This window comes from Macaca nemestrina, chromosome 11 (genome assembly GCF_043159975.1).
Source record: "Macaca nemestrina isolate mMacNem1 chromosome 11, mMacNem.hap1, whole genome shotgun sequence".
Classification (NCBI taxonomy): Eukaryota; Metazoa; Chordata; class Mammalia; order Primates; family Cercopithecidae; genus Macaca; species Macaca nemestrina.
Window position 1 is genome coordinate 101,753,631 of NC_092135.1, and position 20,082 is coordinate 101,773,712.

The 20,082-nt window shown below is 40.1% G+C and overlaps 1 protein-coding gene across 5 annotated transcripts in view; it reads left to right on the forward strand.

The window, feature by feature from the left end:
* CD28 (CD28 molecule) overlaps positions 1 to 20,082 on the forward strand; it is a 68,748-nt gene that overhangs the window by 29,774 nt on the left and 18,892 nt on the right. The window contains exon 1 of one of the 5 annotated variants that reach the window (XM_011717992.2): positions 7,161 to 7,414. The exons of 3 other annotated variants lie outside the window; for them this stretch is intronic. In XM_011717992.2, coding sequence (XP_011716294.1) covers positions 7,321 to 7,414 — 94 coding nt within the window. In that variant the 5' untranslated portion in view covers positions 7,161 to 7,320. 5 annotated transcript variants of the gene reach the window in all.

Genomic DNA, 20,082 nt, shown 5'->3' on the forward strand with positions numbered 1-20,082 from the left:
ACACAAAAAATTAGCCGGGCATGGTGGCAGGAGAATGGTGTGAACCCAGGAGGCAGAGTTTGCAGTGAGCCGAGATCGTGCCACTGCACTCCAGCCTGGGCAACAAAGTGAGACTCTGTCTTAAAAAAAAACACAAAAAAAACAAAACAACAACAACAACAACAAACACCTCTATGCAAATAAACTAGAAAGTCTAGAAGAAATGGATAAATTCCTGGACACATACACCCTCCCAAGACTAAACCAGGAAGAAGTCGAATCCCTGAATAGACAAATAACAAGTTCTGAAATAGAGGCAGTAATTAATAGCCTACCAACCAAAAAAAGCCCAGGACCAGACAGAGTCACAGCTGAATTCTACCAGAGGTAAAAAGAGGAGCCGGTACCATTTCTTCTGAAACTATTCCAAACAATAGAAAAGGAGGGATTCCTCCCTAACTCATTTTATGAGGCCAGCATCATCCTGATACCAAAACCTGGCAGAGACACAACAAAAAAAGAAAATTTCAAGCAAATATCCGTGATGAACATTGATGCCAAAATCCTCAATAAAATACTGGCAAACCGAATCCAGCAGCACATCAAAAAGCTTATCCACCATGATCAAGTCGACTTCATCCTTGGGATGCAAGGCTGGTTCAACATACGTAAATCAGTAAATGTAATCCATCACATAAACAGAACCAATGACAGAAACCACATGATTATCTCAATAGATGCAGAAAAAGCCTTTGATAAAATTCAACACCCCTTCATGCTAAAAACTCTCAATAAACTAGGTCTTGATGGAACATATCTCAAAATAATAAGAGCTATTTATGACAAAACTATAGCCAATATCATACTGAATGGGCAAAAGCTGGAAGCATTCCCTTTGAAAATCAGAACAAGACAAGGATGCCCTCTTTCACCACTCCTATTCAACATAGTACTGGAACTTCTGGCCAGGGCAATCAGGCAAGAGAAAGAAACAAAGGGTATTCAAATAGCAAGAGAGGAAGTCAAATTGTCTCTGTTTGCAGATGACATGACCGTATATTTAGAAAACCTATCTGTATACTTAGAAAACTGTATATTTAGACTGTATATTTAGAAAACAATCTCATGCCAGTTAGAATGGTGATTATTAAAAAGTCAGGAAACAACAAATGCTGGCGAGGCTGTGGAGAAATAGGAAGTCTTTTACACTGTTGGTGGGAATGTAAATTAGTTCAACCATTGTAGAAGACTGTGTGCCAATTCCTCAAGGATCTAGAACCAGAAATACCATTTGATCCAGCAAACCCATTACCGGGTATATACCCAAAGGATTATAAATCATTCTACTATAAAGACATGCACATGTATGTTTATTACAGCACTGTTTACAACAGCAAAGACTTGGAACCAACCCAAATGCTCATCAATGATAGACTGGATAAAGAAACTATGGCACGTGTATGGGCTGGGTGTGGTGGCTCATGCCTGTAATCCCAGCACTTTGGGAGGCTGAGGCAGGCAGATCACCTGAGGTTGGGAGTTTGAGACAAGCCAGACCAACATGGAGAAAGCCCATCTCTACTAAAAATACAAAAATTAGCTGGGTGTGGTGGTGCTTGCCTGTAATCCCAGCTGCCTGGGAGGCTGAGGCAGGAGAATTGCTTGAACCCAGGAGGTGGAAGTTGCAGTGAGCTGAGATCGCACATATATACTATAGAATACTATGCAGCCATAAAAAAGAATGAGTTCATGTCCATTGTTTCAGCCCAAAAACTCCTTCTGATAAGCAACTTCAACCAAGTCTCAGGATACAAAATCAATAGGCAAAAATCACAAGCATTTCTATACACCACTAATAGACAAGTAGAGAGCCAAATCATGAGTGAACTCCCATTCACAATTGCTACAAAGAGAATAAGATACTTAGGAATACAGCATACAAGGGACGTGAAGGACCTCTTCAAGGAGAACTACAAACTGCTGATCAAGGAAATAAGAGAGGACACAAACAAATGGAAAAACATTCCATGCTCATGAATAGGAAGAATCAGTACCATGAAAATGGCCATATGGTCCAAAGTAATTTATAGATTCAATGCTATCACCATCAAGCTACCATTGACTTTCTTTGCAGAATTAGAAAAAACTACTTTAAATTTCATATGGAACCAAAAAAGAGCCTATATAGCCAAGAGGATCCTAAGCAAAAACAACAAAGCTGGAGGCATCCTGCTACCTGACTTCAAACTATTCCATAAGGCTATAGTAACCAAAACAGCATGGTACTGGTACCAAAACATATATATAGAACAATGGAACAAAACAGAAACCTCAGAAACAACACCACACATCTACAACTATCTGATCTTTGACAAACCTGACAAAAACAAGCAATGGGGAAAGGATTCCCTATTTAATAAATGGTGCTGGGAAAACTGGCTAGCCATATGCAGAAAACTGAAACTGGTCCCCTTCCTTACAGCTTATACAAATATTAGCTTAAGGTGGATTAAAGATTTAAATGTAAAATCTAAAACCATAAAAATCCTAGAAGAAAACCAAGGCAGTACCATTCAGGACATAAGCATGGGCAAAGACTTCATGACTAAAACACCAAAAACAATGGCAACAAAAGCCAAAATTGACAAATGGAATCTAATTAAACTGAAGAGCTTCTGCACAGCAAAAGAAACTACCATGAGTGAACAAACAAACTACAAAATGGGAGAAATTTTTGCCATCTATCCATCTGACAAAGGTCTAATATCCAGAATCTACAAGGAAATTAAACAAATTTACAAGAAAAGAACAAACAACCCCATAAAAAGTGGGCAAAGGATATGAACAGACATTTCTCAAAAGAAGACATTTGTGCAGCCAACAAACCTGAAAAAAAGCTCATCATCACTGATCATTAGAGAAATGCAAATCAAAACCACAATGAGATACCATCTCATGCCGGTTAGAATGGAGATTATTAAAATGTCAGGAAACAACAGATGCTGGCGAGGCTGTGGAGAAATAGGAACTCTTCTACACTGTTGGTGGGAATGTCAATTAGTTCAACCATTGTGGAAGACGGTGTGTCGATTCCTCAAGGATCGAGAACCAGAAATACCATTTGACCCAGCAAACTCATTACTGGGTATATACCCAAAGGATTATAAATCATTCTACTATAAAGACATGCACACGTATATTTATTGCAGCACTATTTACAATAGCAAAGACATGGAACCAACCCAAATGTCCATCAATGATAGACTAGATAAAGAAAATATGGCAAATATATACTATGGAATACTATGCAGCCATTAAAAAGAATGAGTTCATGTCCTTTGCAGGGACATGGATGAAGCTGGAAGCCATCATTCTCAGCAAACTAACACAGGAGCAGAAAACCAAACACCGCATGTTCTCACTCATAAGTGGGAGTTGAACAATGAGAACACATGGACACAGGGAGGGGAACATCACACACTGGGACCTGTCAGGGGGTGGGGGGCAAGAGGAGGGAGAGCATTAGCACAAATACTTAATACGTATGGGGCTTAAAACCTAGATGATGGGTTGATAGGTGCAGCAAACCACCATGGCACATATATACCTATGTAACAAACTTGCATGTTCTGCACATGTATCCCAGAACTTGAAGTAAATTTAAAAAAACAAAAAGAAAGGAAAATGTCTGTTCATGTCCTCTTCCTACTTTTTAATGGGGTTGTTTTTTTCTTGTTGAATTGTTTCAGTTCCTTGTAGATTCTGGTTATCAGCCTTTTGTCAGAAAATATAGTTTGCAAATATTTTTCCCATTCTACAGGTTGTCTGCTTACTCTGTTGATTGTTTCTTGTGCTGTGCAGAAGCTTTTTAGTTTATTTAAGTCTCATGTGTCTATTTTGTTGCCTTTGCTTCTGAGGACTTGTTCATAAATTCTTTGCCTTGGCAGATGTAAAGAAGAGTTTTTTCTTGGTTTTCTTCTGGAGTTTTTATAGTTTCAGGTCTTACATTGAGGGCTTTAATGCATATTGAGTCAATTTTTGTATATGGTGAGAGGTATGGGCCCCATTTCATTCTTCTGTATATAGTTAGCCAATTTTCCCAGCACCATTTATTGAATAGGGAGTCCTCTCCCTAGCATATGTTTTTGTTAACTTTGTTGAAGATCAGTTGGTTGTAGGTAAAGTGGCTTTATCTCTGGGTTCTCTATTCTGTTCCATTGTTCTATGTATTTGTTTTTATACTAGTACCACGCTGTTTTGGTTACTATAATCTTATCATATAATTTGAAGTTAGGTAATGTGACACCTCAAAGCTTTGTTCTTTTTGCTTAGGATTGCTTTGGCTATTCAGCTCTTTTTGGATTCCACACGAGTTTTAGGATTGCTTTTGCAAATTCTGTGAAAAATGACATTCTTTTGTTCTGATAATTCTTAACCCCCCTCAGATCAGTTTGCTCATCTGTAAAATGGGGATAATAATAATCTTCCTCACAGGTTGTGTATTAAATGAGATCTGGAATGTAAAGTTCTTGGTATGGAAATGCTATTATTTTTACCGAAAATGTTGTAGGGTCTCAGTGTCCTGTGTATTGCTGGATTTAAGGTCCTTATGTTATTTCTGTAATTTCTACCTCTTGGTATATGTGAATGCCATTGGATTTCAAAAGCAAATGTGAAAGGATTCTAATGAAATGGTTTGCTTCTTTAGTGTCATACATGTTAAAACAAAGGAAGGCAAATGTCAAAGTTTGTGTTTCTTTTTATTCTATGAAATGAAAATCAAATATGGCTGGTCAAATAATAAGGCCAATAATATTTAATTATTGCTTTGTGAATTCGTATAAGTCAGCTGACCTCTGTGGGCTGCAGCTTCCTTCTCTGCAAGATAAAGGAGTTAGACCAGATGAGTGAACTGTTTCTTTTTCAGCGAAGTTTGACCTGATTACTACTATTTACGTAGTATTAACTAGATGCTATGTAGTCATCTTTAACATGCTTGAAGACAGTTATTAACTCACTCCTTAGCCTTTTGTTGTTGATTATGGAAAACTACTGGGTACCTATGTTTCTACTGTATATATTCTTGGTATGTATAATGAGTCTCAGAGCCTCTTGTTCTAAGATCTGGGTAGTTTGGTGGCTCTAGAATAGGGATGACCTTTTAGGAAAGGTCACCTTGCCATCTGTAAATTTTCCCCAGATAGACTTCAGGCCCTGGGTAAGGCATGGGTTCCCCTAACTGGATAGAGGATCAGAGCCAGGAAGGCTGAGTCAAATTCCAGAAGTGAATCTTCTCCAGGACTCAGGGCATGGCTTTGTCACTTACCTACAGTTCAGAAGTGTGAATGAATCATTTCCAAGGACAAATTTCTCCAAAGGACCAAAAGATGTGCTAGTAAGGGGGGTTCACAAAGACTGTGTTTGTGGCAAAATTGAAGTGTGAACAAAGAAGGTCTACCAGGACAGGAAACACTTTTGATCTGTCATTTATCAGATCAGGAGGGAGGGACATGAAGCCTGCCTCCTCTTACAGCTAGGTCATCAAAGAGGTTGACTCTAGCATTTTAAAATAGCAAAGAAAAAAAAGGTAACAACACTAGGGGTTTGTTAAACAATTTATGATATAATTATAGAATGGAATATTATGCAACAGTTACAAATAATGTTTATAAAGATACTTAAATGACGTGGGAAAATGTTCAAGATATAACAAATAATAGTACATATCTGATGAAAACTGTAAGTAAAACATGATATTAAAGATGTAAAAATCTTAATAGACAAACAGATGCAAGGCAGTGGACCAGAATATTAGCAGTGTTTATATTAGGGTGGTAAGATTATGGATGAATCTTGTTTTAATGCTTATAATTTTTCTAAACATTCTCTATGAAATATGTCTTACTTTTATAGTTAGAATAAAAAGCGATACAAGTTATCTTTTAAAATAACCCACAAACACAAAATCCCCAACAAGAATAATTAGACAAAGCTTAAATTATCAAAAAGAAGAAAAAAATTACTGGAAAAGTTTTGAAGAAGTCATTGAGTACAAGATACTGACGTAGGTGCCGGAAGAAGAGAGCATTTGGCTGTGCTGGTGGAATAACCCTCTCTGCAAAGGGCCTGGGAAGAGGGGTGCAGAGGGGTGGTTATGAGTCTCAGAAATCCTGCTACAGAGCCTCCTTTTGTGCCCTATTACTTAACCTTGAGGGACATAGAGAGCATGAGACACAGGGGCTTTTGGTTGTCTTACCATCCCGCTAAGAACAAAGAATGTTGTTTTGACTTTCCCTTTGCTTAGGGAACCTCCCCCAGATATTCAGCTGGCTGGCTGCTTGCAAGTAGAATGGGTTTTGCAAAGTTCTTAGAAGTGAGTTGGAGGAGGCTTGACATAAATCAAGCACTGTGTGCTAAATGCTCCAGAGGGCTACCTTATGTTCCACACAAATGTTACATTTCTAATATTTGTAACTCCTTTAAACATTTATGTGGATGTTTCCCAATTCCTCAATAGAATTTTTACCATTGTCTTTTTGACACAACCTGTCCCCATCCTATGAAAATCTCTCCTCTGCGAGAGACTTTATTCTTTCTCTCTTTCTTTCTCTTTCTCCCTTTCCTTCTTTCCTTCCTTCCTTCCTTCCTTCCTTCCTTCCTTCCTTCCTTCCTTCCTTCCTTCCTTCCTTCCTTCCTCCTTCTTTCCCTCCCTCCCTCCCTCTCTCTCGTTCTTTCCATCTTCCTTCCTTCCTTCCTCCCTCCCTCCCTCCCTCCATCCCTCCCTCTCTTCCTTCCTTTCTTCCTACCTCTTTTCTTTTCTTTTTTTTCTCTCTTTCTGTCTTTCTTTTCTTATTCTGTTGCCCTGGCTATAGTGCAGTGGCATGATCTTGGCTCATAGCAGCCTCCACCTCCTGGGTTCGAGCGATTCTCCTGCCTTAGCCTCCCTGGTAGCTGGGATTACAGGTGCCCGCCACCATGCCTGGCTAATTTTTCGTATTTTCAGTGGAGACGGGGTTTCACCATGTTGGCCAGGCTCGTCTTGACCTCCTGGCCTCAAGTGATCCACCTGCTTTGGCCTCCCAAATTGCTGGGATTACAGGTGTGAGCCACTGCACCCGGCCTGTTCTTTCTTAAGAACACTTTGTCTCCCCTTTAATCTCTGCTGGATTTCAAGCACCCCTTTTCCACAACTCTTGATATCTATCAGTGAAGAATAATTCCCATAAGCCCATCATGTAGTGACCGACTATTTTTCAGTGACAAAAAAGTCTTTAAAAATAGAAGTAAAAGTCTAAAGTCATCAAAACAATGTTATATCCTGTGTGAAATGCTGTAGTCAGGATGCCTTGTGGTTTGAGTGCCTTGATCATGTGCCTTAAGGGGATGGTGGCGGTGGTGGTGGCCGTGGATGACGGAGACTCTCAGGCCTTGGCAGGTGCGTCTTTCAGTTCCCCTCACACTTCGGGTTCCTCGGGGAGGAGGGGCTGGAACCCTAGCCCATCGTCAGGACAAAGATGCTCAGGCTGCTCTTGGCTCTCAACTTACTCCCCTCAATTCAAGTAACAGGTAAACAATTTTAATTTCTTACTTTCTCTAAATATTTTTTGAGGTCTTTCGACTGGCTTAGTTTATTTTAAATTTCTAACAATGTGTGAAATTTGAACGTTTGAAGTGTAGTTTTGCTATAATAGGGCAATGTGTTATTTTGAAAATCAATGATTCTCAGACTACAATATAGTATCTTAACAAAAGTCCCTTGGAAACAAGTGATGTTTCTCTAGCTATTAGTTGATAGTGTCTCAAGAATTTATTATTATTATTATTACTATTATTATTATTTTTTTTTAATTGAGATGGGGTTTCACTATGTTGCCCAGGCTGGTCTTGAACTCCTGAGCTCAAGCAATCCACCTGCCTCTGCCTCCCAAAGTGCTAGGATTACAGGCATGAGCCACCATGCCCGGCAAGAATTTTTAACTTATATATAGTTTCTTTCTTTTTTTTTTTTTTTAAATTTAAGAAAGCTGCTGTAAGTAGATTGGTTCTGGAAGCTCTGAATTTAGGCCGCCTGTGTTCCTATCACAGGGCCAATTCTCACTAGCTAAGCTTAGGCTACAATTTAAACTCTCTAAATCTCAGTTTCCTTATCTGTAAAGTGGGAATAATAAGAAACCTCACCTCAAGGTCATTGTGAGGTAAAATGAAATAATCCATGTGAAGGGCTTAGCTCAGTCCGTGCTTGGCTTGCAAGATAAATGTGAATTGTAATTACTCTATCTACCTGAATTGAATGAGTTCCAACATGAATCCTGGAGTCACCACAGAAGCTGCTGCAATACCAATATTAATAAATTAGTTTCCTTTTACAATCGGCCAAAATGCATTTTCTTAGATTTAAAATTCTTTAAGTTCCCAGTGACGATGATGAGGAGGATAATACATCTAGCACTTTGAGCAGCGCACAGTTCTCGTAACTAGAAGGTAGGTATTAGAGTTAACTTCATTTCAGATGAAGAGACTGAGGGGTAGGCACATTAAGGGATTTGCCCAGGGATGTACAGGTGGCAGCTATTGGAGGCAGGGTCTGAACCACCTTAGTCTGACTTCAGAGCCAGTGTTGTTGATTATTATGCTGTTCCATCTAACATGGTGTGATTTGTAATTTCATGGACCCAGGTAAATCCAGGGTTAAATTAACTTCGGAAAATCACAAGCACAATTCCTAACAGAAAGAACTTGTTGCTCGGGTGGACTGGAGTAAGATGCTCATTCAACTTGTTCTCAGAGTTAGAAAAAGGCCCCCGCTTGGTTCAAAAACTGGACTGATAGGGGTCAACAGTCATGCTTAAATAAGGACAGTTATTTCCCCTGAAAGATACATTGAAAAGCCAGTGTCTTCAATTTTCTTTCTTATTTTGGCAGTATAGAGACTGCATTATTTGTTGTTATTCTTAAACATTAAGTGTATGTAGCCCAAAGAGTATAATTTTCCAATCTTCAGAGGTACAGTAGTTGCATATATACCCGTTTATATTATGGGCTGATGTACCAGTGAGCACAAATTGTGTATATTTATAAAACGTGTTGATATAATGAAAGACATGAGTTGGCAATGAGATCTGGTACCAAGCATTTACAGCTACCAAATATATTCTACAAGAATCCTTAAATTTTATTTTAAAAAGGTCTAAAACTTATTTAAAAGAATATTTAAAATTTCTTAATTTGTTAGTCAAAGGAAGCCTACCCTGACTGAAAACTATTTAAAATTGTTAATTGTACACTAAATACTTTTCTGATGTGCTTTGTGGACACCTATCTGTCATCAACTTATTCACTCTCTTTTGAAGAGTTTTTGGTAAGACTCAAAACTTTGCATGTTTTCTTTAGAACGTTTATTAAAAGGGGGCTAGCTGGATAAGTAGTTGGAGAGTTCACACACGTAGGGCCTTTGTTTTCTGCTTTGAGATATATTTACTTTTCAAATGCCAATTCACTTTTCTAATAATGTTTAGCATTTGATACTGAGTGACTATCTAATGAAGAAGGAAAGGGATGGGAGTGAAGGGGACACTTTTCCAGTCTTTTCCTATAAGAAAACTTAGGAGCAAGAAAAGAATGACAACATAAAAAAATGTATGATTCGGCCGGGTGCGGTGGCTCACACCTGCAATCCCAGCACTCTGGGAGGCTGAAGCGGGTGGGTCACTTGAGGTCAGGGGTTGGAGACCAGCCAGGCTAACATGGTGAAATCCCATCTCTACTAAAAATACAAAAAATTTAGCAGGGTGTGGTGGCGGGCGCCTGTAATCCCAGCTACCTGTGAGGCTGAGGCAGGAGAATTGCTTAAACCTGCGACGCGGAGGTTGCTGTGAGCTGAGATCGCACCCCTGCACTCCAGCCTGGGCAACAGTCTCACACACACACAAAAAAATTATGATGCATTCTAATCAAATAGTGCAAAGCTTCTTGTGTGCTTTCCCTTTCTCCGTATACACCTTCCATTAAGAAATTACAGATAAGGAAATTCTCTGGTCAAAGTGTAATTGTCCTAGCTAGGTCTGAGAAACCACTGTTATGCCTGTGTTGAGATGTGTATCTGTGTGCACGCATGTGTGTGTATGTATGTGTATGAAGAATAGTCGTTCTTTCCGTTAATAATGTATGGGTATGTATGTATATGAAGAATAGTTCTTTTTTCTATTAATTTAATAATGTAAATGTAACTTATTTGTTCATAGCATAGCTTAAAATATTTATTCTATAAAGGTTAAGTCCAACCTGATTCCCTATGAGTTGGATGACAGTGTAGAGAGATATTTATGGCTAAGTTAAAGAAGTGTGATTTAGGAAGAGTGAGGAAACCATAACTTAGATAAACCCTTTGCATCTTTTCTACCAGACTTGGATAATTGCGCAACTGAGATCCACAGAGAGGATTTTGCTGGACTTTGGGATAGGAGTCCAGCCCAGAACTACAGAGCCTTAAAAGGGAAATGCTCTGGGATTGATGATAGAAGGATGGTATGCACAAAATACATGACATTGGTCACATATTTCAGGCCATATTGGCTATTTTTCTTAGGAAGCCTAATCATGCAGTATGAAGAGAAAAATCACCATAATACCGCTTATTTTTCCATGAGGCCATTCCTTTTCACTTCTCCAAAACTTGGGCAAAAAACTGTCAAAATGGCCAGTTTGGACAGAGCTAATTTCTCCAGTGCCTTCCCCTCAGCACTTATTTTTCTGAGAGAGGCACGGAAGGCAGGAAAATAACTGACATTTAATAAAAAGTCATCAGCAAAGCAAAGTAATTAAAAATTTTATTTTTACTCTAATCTTCAGCCAAAGACTCTCCTGAGCTAGTTGTTTTTTTTTCTTTCTTTCTTTTTTTTTTTCTCCCACCCCCCTGAGCTAGTTGTATATGGAAAGAAGTAATTCGTTTCTCACAGTTAAGGGTTGTTCTGAGACTGGGCTTTGGAAAGTAAGGTGAAAAGATGGATGTCGAAAAATCAACAGGTTGCCACATTTACATGACTTCCAAAACGTGGTGGCCAGTTTTTCTGTTAAAAGAAATTGACTGGATATTTTGTCATTTCAAGTAAATTTGATGGATATTTCAAAAGTATAGGCATTGCTTAAGGATTTGTTTTATTCTACTACCATGTCCTAGTTAACACATTGTGTTTTTTTGTTTTTGTTTTTTTTTTTTTTTTGAGACGGAGTCTCGCTCTGTCGCCCAGGCTGGAGTGCAGTGGCGCGATTTCGGCTCACTGCAAGCTCCGCCTCCCGGGTTTACGCCATTCTCCTGCCTCAGCCTCCCGAGTAGCTGGGACTACAGGCGCCCGCCACCTCGCCCAGCTAGGTTTTTTTTTTGTATTTTTTAGTAGAGACGGGGTTTCACCGTGTTAGCCAGGATGGTCTCGATCTCCTGACCTCGTGATCCGCCTGTCTCGGCCCCCAAAGTGCTGGGATTACAGGCTTGCGCCACCGGCCCACATTGTGTTTTTTAAGGCGACCATCCAGCAAGGACGTTTACAGCAAGGACTGTAAAATTAATATCAATATATGAATACCAGGAAATGGAATGAGTCATTGCCACAGATAGATTAGAAATAGAAATGAATCTGTGATTGTAACTTCAAAGCTCTCACATTCAAACTTTTACTATGGAAGGGGAGAGGATCTCGCTGCCTCCCCTTCTTTAAGACATAGACCCTCCTCCTTTTTAACGTCTTTATTCTTTTTTTCAAGGGTGGAGAAATGCCATATGATTACCATTTGGCTTTTATCTTGTGTGGATATCTTCCTCCAAGTATTTCCTGCATGCAGTGTGCTGACATTTACAAGATGAAAATTTTTATGCCACCAACATCCCAGAAGAAAATTTTGTTGTGATTTATCATCTCTAACACAAAAGCCCTTTATTAACTAGTGTAGCATTGATAAGGATACACAATTCATTTCAGACTTTGTTGTCTAAAAATCAGAGGACAGACACTCCTTCAAAGCACAATTGTTTCCCAGCAGGTCATGGCAAGGGATAGAATCTTCTCTTTTTCATGTTGGTTAAATTTTTGTTTGCCTTTGTCTTCAAGAAATGTATTATTTATGGAACTTCACAGAGGCTGGAACTTTTCTCCTCAGTAGATAGTTGAGCTGAGCATCTGGAAAAATTACATCTGGGTGGTTTTGTGACTGACTGAACAGGTCTCTGGTTAAGCTGTGTTAAGATATCTGTGTCTCTTTTACGGTGATTTCTTTGGCCGGTTTTGGCCAATGACAGGGTGTTAGCACCAAAAACCCCAAACCAAAAAACCAAGACAATTCACTCAGAGCTTTGAGCCTGATAACTATAGCATGAGAATTGGTGCCTGAAGCTGGGGGGAAGGTAACTCAGGCCCCACAGAGAGGTGGCTGCATGCAAGTATCTAATTTTTTCCTTGTTAATCTCATTTTGATGACTCCAAACACTAGAAGAGAAGTGCCCTGGATAGGATCAAGAACTACTCAGTCATTTGGTAAAGGCTTGGAAAAAAGAGTTTAGACTTCTCACTATTTCAATGTTAATTTCAAAGGCATGTTTATTTAGTCTGGTGTCACCATGCAGGTTACACGTGCTTCTGTTTTCATTGCTGGAAGAGAACCTGCAAGGTGGTGGAGAATTTACTTAACTTTGAGCTGCTCCCTTATCTCTGCATCACCATTGTCGTCATCTTTTTCTTTGTCATCATCTTCATTATCTTGGGTACTCTGGCTGACAGTGTAACCAGGTTAATGGTTCCTGATGCTGTCATTCAGAACTACTCATTCATAGTTCATTTTGGCCTCTGATCTAATTGTGAGCCCCTTTCTGCAACATCTGAATCACCTCATTGGCTCACAGTCCACCATGTAATCTATTTGTCTTTCATGTTAGACTTCTGGTGAAAGATCCACCTCCTTGAAGAAGCTTCTGGGGACTTCAGCCTTTGTTGTGGTCTTGGAAGAGGAGTTCTGATAGAAGTGTAGCTCAACTTAACAAATATTTATTAAACTTCTCATATTTTAATCTCCATTGGAGTCTCAGAGAATATAAAAAGAAATATAGGCTGGGTGTGGTGCCTCACACCTGTAATCCCAGCACTTTGGGAGGCCAAGGCAGGCAGATCACCTGAGGTCAGGAGTTTGAGACCAGCCTGGCCAACATGGTGAAACCCCATCTCTACTAAAAATACAAAAATTAGCCAGGCGTGGTGGTGCACACCTGTAGTCCCAGCTACTGGGAAGGCTGAAGTAGGAGAATTGCTTGAACCTAGGAGGCAGAGGTTGCAGTGAGCAGAGATTGTGTCAATGCACTCCAGCCTAGGTGACAGAGAAAGACTTGTCTCAAAAAAAAAAAAAAAAAAAAAGTATATATATATATATGTAAAATCAGTACACAAGTATTGTGTAGTACAAGTAATTAGGTAGTTAACTGAGTTCTCTCTGCTTTTACAGCCTCTATGTTTTAGTTGAGTAGATTATATATAACAGGAGGATATAACATCTGGAAACAGATAAATACCACTTGGCAGTCACTACCTCACCATGCTATTTGATGACTTAAGGACTTTGGTCTGCATACATTATTTTTATAATCTGACATGTCCTCTATACCTCTCACCTGAAGAAGCCTTCTCTGAGACCCCAAATGGCAAAGAGAGGGACTTCTTTCCTTCTCAAGTGTCTCCAAATTATTATTGTGTATTGACACATCTATTTTCTTTTCCACTAGACTATGAACTCCTTGAAGGCAGAATCATGTCTTATTCATCCTTCTGACATCTGTATTAGGCACAATGCTGTAAGCATGTAGTTACTCCATAAATATTTGTTGAGGAAGGAAATGAATGAATTAGTAACAAAATGAGGAAGCATAAAACAAATACTCTGGTAAGATTTATGTAGAAAGGTAAGCCTTTATGGAGAGTTGGGAATTAGACTGGACAGTAGACAAGATTTGAATGAATGTTATTAACAATAATTGCTAGTTAACATTTATTTTTACTTATAATGTGCCAGGTAGCATTCTGCCTGGCTTTCCCCGTATTAAGTCGTTTAACCTTCCCCCAAGTCCTATGAGGTAGTTACTATGATTGCTATGATTATACTATTTCATAGATGGGGAAACTGAAGCACAGAGTGGGTAGAGCATCTTGCTTATGGTCACAAAGCTACTAAGTGTGTAAATCCGGATTGCTTGCTCTGGGGTTCATGTTCTTACCCATGCTGTGTTGTCTCAGGAAGGAGAAGGTGGATTAATAAAGAAATTAAACCAGGAGTACTGTTTCATGTTCTCAGAACAGATGGCAAATCTGAATGTGTGAGGTCATGGAGAAGCAGGGGAGAATCCAGTTAGGCAAAGGATTGAATACTGATAACAGAAATTCAAACTTTATTTTCAAGTCATTTTGAAGTAATGGCCTGGGTAAGAAGAAAATATTTCAGAATCCTCATCTTTGGAATGAAGCTGAAGTTATGGGAATGGATGGCTAGTCGAAAGGAGAGGGCATAACTATAGAAAAGCAGAAAGTGGAGCTGAATTTGGAAACTGGCTCTGATGGGAGTCAGCTGAAAAGGATGGTTAGCTAGTGAAGGAGACAGAGAAAGTGGTGAGAGAGGCAAGGGGACAGTGAGGCTAGTGGAATGCCACTAAAGCCAACAAGGGAAAGAGTTTCAAAAAGATAGTGGTTAATGGCGTTAAACATAGGAGGGAAAGGTGTGAATAATGGTTTGGGATTTGGCTGAAACACCAGCTGGGACTTTTGAGTTTAGGCAGAGACATGGAGAAGGAGGATAAGACTTCACAGGATTAAGAAAAAGTGGAGGGGGACAAAACAGAGACAGTGAAAAGGAGAGGAAATAGATAAGGTAAAGACAGGAATGTATATCATCTAAAATATCTACCATGGTATTTTGTGCATGTAACAATAAATGTTTGCAAATGGCTTAGTGACTTAAGTATATTTGACATGTGGAAGGAGCCAAGTGCTGGACCTGAGGGGAGGGGGGCAGAGAGAGTGTGTGTATGTGTAGCATTGCAGGGCTGGAAGGTAGAGAAGGCTATTATTAGGAAAGAAAGGAGGAGGAGAGAGAGGAAAAAAAGAGGGTGGGGGCAGTTTTCTCAAGGAGATGGGGAGGGTTGCATAGGAGATAGGTGTATTAGAGAGAGGAGGACAAACCTCTAAGAAGATGGGGAGCAAGAGAAGAGACTTACGGGGGTAGAGATAAGTTAGATGATGCTATGGTAGATGAGTGATTCTATACTGGTGAACCTGAGGTTAAAAACAAACAAATCTCTCAGAGCAGGTCATAGTGTTAAACCTGCATCAACAAGGGCTACTGGGTAATACACGCCTTCTCTCTGAAGACTTAGCCCATTTATACTTTAAATTCTTGCTTGAGCCCTCAACAATGCACACTATGGCTAGGCTTGACCTCAGCTCATGGCTGAGATCACAGGGTCACAGGGTTCAAACCAACCCTGCCCAACATTATGGGCGGGGCTCCAGTTTCCAGTCAGGGATGTTAATCTTAGCATTTCCCTGTGTGTTTTGGAACAAGGATATGGTTGCTTGACCTTGGCTTAGGGAGGCCAGTCCGCTATTCTTTTGCCCTCTCTTTTTTCAAACTCAAAAGCTAATCCCAAGGATTTCTCAAGGTGGGGGATGTGATTAGGAGTATTAGTCTGTCATGCTGTGACAGAACTTTTCTAGGCCTTGGTTTCTTCATCTGATACATGAAGAGTTTGGGCTGGAGGATATCTCAGGTTTACTTTCTGGCTTAAAAGTGCTTCTGAGGTGGAATTTTTTAAAAAGCTAGCTTTTGTCAGGTCTAACAAGGCAGCTCAACTACCCCACCCCTTGTGGATGCTCTTATGACCTGATAGAGCAAATAGAAGAAATTACAAACCAGCCATCTCTGAAATCTCTTGCAGGGATTGCTAACTGGGATCCTAGATGCTGCTAATGTGCTTAGAAATGACTGCTGGATTTAAGGGGGCAATGCTGCCTTTGCTGTCTCCTATTTTCCTATGCAATGTTGAGGTCCAACACAGTAATTATGTAAACTTCTGGGCCATGATATTTACCTGGGGGTTCTGTATATGACAAGGTGATCCTGAGCAGATTCTTCAGAGGTATGTGATTTAGGCAGAATGGAACAGACAGGAAAAATGTACTGTTGTCTTCATTACAGAGTTGTTTTGAATGAGGGATCAGGATAATCGTGGCTCAGGAGGAAAATATGGCTCTCAAATTTGGTTACTAGATTAAAACATATATTTAGAAAATAATAAATTAATAGAGGAGGTCTCTTTATACCTATGGGTTTTCTTTTGATCTGTTAACTGAATTACTATAATAATATATATGTACAGAAAGCTATAATTCCCTGGTTACCTTCTATTTGGACTACAGGCAACCTTTTAGGATAGTAAGATTTGATTTTGGGGAGTTGTTTGGTGGCTTTTGGTACGGGTTCCACTTTCATGTAAGTTAAGGTACTCTTGCTACGTTGTCCCCTTAGATTGTCTTTCTAACATTAAGAGATCAGAGGAAAATAGCAGATTTGACCTATGAACGGTAGGGACTGGGTCACACTGCACCTGAGTTTATGTTGCTTTGGGTTTAGGAAGTTTTGGTCCCAGAGCACTCACATCCTGCATTGCTGGGTGGCATCTCTGAGTGATAGGGATGGATTACAGCACAGGTGATGGTTTTTAGCGGTTTTAATATTAACTGTCATCCTAATACATATGAACTTCCTAATGTACATTTCTGTCCCCAACTGGCTTCCTTGAACTCTAGTCCTGTGCTTCTAACAACTTCTGGATCTTTCCCCCAGGATGAACAAATTTCCTCTTAACTTACCTGATTTTGTCAATGGTACTTCCACTCACACCCTTACCGAGTGCATGAACTCTGGGTCAGTTTCCATTCCTGTTCACTATCAGTTTGTAAAACTGAGCACCAATGCCTTGTTCGACCCTTTCATACCAGCTGCCACCTCCGCAGCTCAGGCCTGATGAACTCACATCAGTGCTCTTGCATCAGCCTCCTGATTGGTCTCTGCCTCAGCTCTTCCCTTGCTCCAAGCCAAGGGCAGCCAAGATTGCTTGCTGCACTCCTCAAGGTTATGCTAACCTTCCCAAAGCAGCATGTACCACAACATTCTCAACTCAGACATCTTCAGCATCTCCCGTGGTCTTTCTGGTAAGATCCATGTGCCTTTTCTTGGCATTTAAGGCTCCCCATGACTGGTACCGGCCATCTTCATCTGTTTCCATCCTACATAAATGGAATGCTCTGCCAGTTCCCAATAAACCTTCACACTAAGGTCATTTCCATGATCTTAGCCTGTCTAAATTTGCCCCAGACCTTATGGCTCAGCTAAATGCGAAGCCTCTGCAAAAGCCTCCAGAATCATCCTGTCTGGAAACAAGGCCTCTTTCACGTGACTATCAATGACGCTTTATAGGGTCCATGTACCACAGATGGCTTCAGAGAGTAGCTGATTGTGTACTTGCCTTAGGATTTCTCCTAGGATGAAACAGCTGTGTCTTTTACATCTTTCCATCTCCTAAGAATCAAGTACATTAGGTACTCGATGAATAAATGAATGAATGACGCTGTCACAGCAGAAGTCAGAATACCAAAGGACAATTCTCTGACACATCAAAATTTCTTCTCAGAAAGTACTCATTGATTGTTTTTGATAACTTTTCCCTCTCAAAAATGAATGTCTTAGGTCTTGGTGCTCAGATGGGACTTTTTGCTACTGAACTATCTGACCTTTGAGTTACTTTCTGACAGTTATATGTAGCACAATAACTTTTTTAAGAGGACAAGAACAAGTGTCCTCTATATTATAGTGTCTGCCTGTGTAGGAACACAAATAAAGGTTAAAGGTGGGGCTTGGATTAGTGCTGACCAAAAGCAACTTCTTTAGTAAATTATTTATTTATTTGAGATGGGTCTCACTTTGTTGCTCAGGCTGGAGTGCAGTGGTGCGATCACCACTCACTGCAGCCTTGACCTCCTAGGCTCAAGTGATCCTCCCACTTCAGCCTCCCAAGGAGCTGGGACTACAGGCACATGCCACCACAGCCAGGTACCACCACACCCAGCTAATTTTTGTAATTTTTGTAGAAATGGGATCTCACCATGTTGCCTTGGCTGGTTTCCATCTCCTGGGTTCAAGTGATCCACCTGCATCAGCCTCCCAAAATGCTAGGATTACAGGTGTGATAAATTAGTAAATTTATTAATCAGGATTTTATTTCTATTTCTATTGTTACCTATAATCATTTGTCCTTGTTCGAACTAAAACCTCTTTAGATTTTGTTTTAAAACCGTACTTTCTGTCAATAACAGTTAATGTGCTTGGTATAACCGATAGTTGTGACATACACAATCTTGGCCAAGGCTGGTTGCTTGGTCTGCTTTTCTTGATGGAAGTCATTGCTTCTGTCATGGTGGCCTCCTCTTCACTACTCTCTTTCCTTCTGGTTCTGGTAACTTCGCTGTCCCCTGGTCTCTTTAGACCTAAGGGTGGTCATAATTCTGCTGCTGCAAGTCACAGGCTCTGGCACTACCCCTTGTGGTTCTGCTGTCGCCACACCTTTGCCAACAGTCCTTTCATAAATAATCCTTCTACTCTTGCCCACTTTTGTGTGTGCCATCTGTTTTCATTTGGGATCTGGAATGAGACAACATATAGTTGGCCCTCCATATCCATGGGTTATGCATCTGTGGATTCAATCAACCATGGATCAAAAACAGTATTTGTGGGATGCAGAAGCTGTGGATACAGAAGACCAACAATTGCACGACTTGAGCTTCCATGGATTTTGGTATCTGCAGGAGTCCTGGAGCCAATCCCCCATGGATCCAGAGGACAACTATATATGCATGGTTATCAAGCTTATTCAAAGTCCCCCCCCAGCTTTTTTTTGTGAAGAGATTTTCCTTAAACCTTCATTTCTTGTGAAAATGGGAAGAGTTCCAAGATAACAGTCAACAGAAAACTAGATGAAATGACCACAGAATTATTTTAAACCATAACCTGCATTATTATTAGCATTTTTTCATTTTAACATGAATTTCTGGGAGAAAAAGTGGGTCCATTCAAAGCATGGTGGGTCATGAATAGCTTTGTTTTTATCTTCATTGAAGCTCAGAGAGGATGGGGAAAGGTGCTACAGTCTGGTGAATGTTTTGTACTTCTCTTTCTCTTATCAGAAGGAAGCCAGGCCACCAGCTAAGGTTATCAGAGCCGTAGACTGTTGAGTCCCCCTTTCTTCTCAGGGAGCACAGTTTGTCTCACAGGTTCCTGAGCAACCACCAGGTTGTCTTGTGGGGGAACCTACCCCTTACAGAGCCTGAAAAGGAGCCAGTGGACAGATGGTCACGTGTTGAAGGGCATCCTGGGCCTGAACAGGAAATGTACTCAGAGGAAAGTTACAGTAACTTAACCAGCTCTGTGGTCAGGAGGGAGGTGCTCTTCTATGCCAGGGAAATCAGCGTCACCTTCACAGTATGCTCACAAATATCACAGGGCAAGACGGCTGAAAGTAGAAGCTTTCATTGTTTTTGGTTTCTACCTAACACATGAAATTCTGTTCAGTCCGAATTTTTAAAAGGAAACCAGATAATTAGAATCTTACAACCTGATTTCTCAACTGCAAAAGAAAGTCAGACTATGATGTGTATAAATGGAACCTGATAAAGTTCTTAGATTCTGGAGGAAAATCACATTGCTAATTAATCATGTATTCCAGCTCTCTAACTGCTTCTTTAGCTTCCCAGTACATGTTCCACTCTTGAGTGCTGCTGACTTTACTGTCTGGTTCACCAGTGTCTATGTGTCATTTTATTTCTCTATGGTGCTATGAGAAAGAAAAAGAAAAAAATGACAAACAAATGTAATTCACAAAAGCCCCGAAGTTAAGGATTTTCCTAGTGAAGTTCAGACTGAAATGTGACTTTATGTGTTGACTCATGTCTATGTTCAATCCCTTTTGTACACTTGGGTAAGCTAGAATGGAAGATCTCAATGGTATAATTATTACTTGTACAT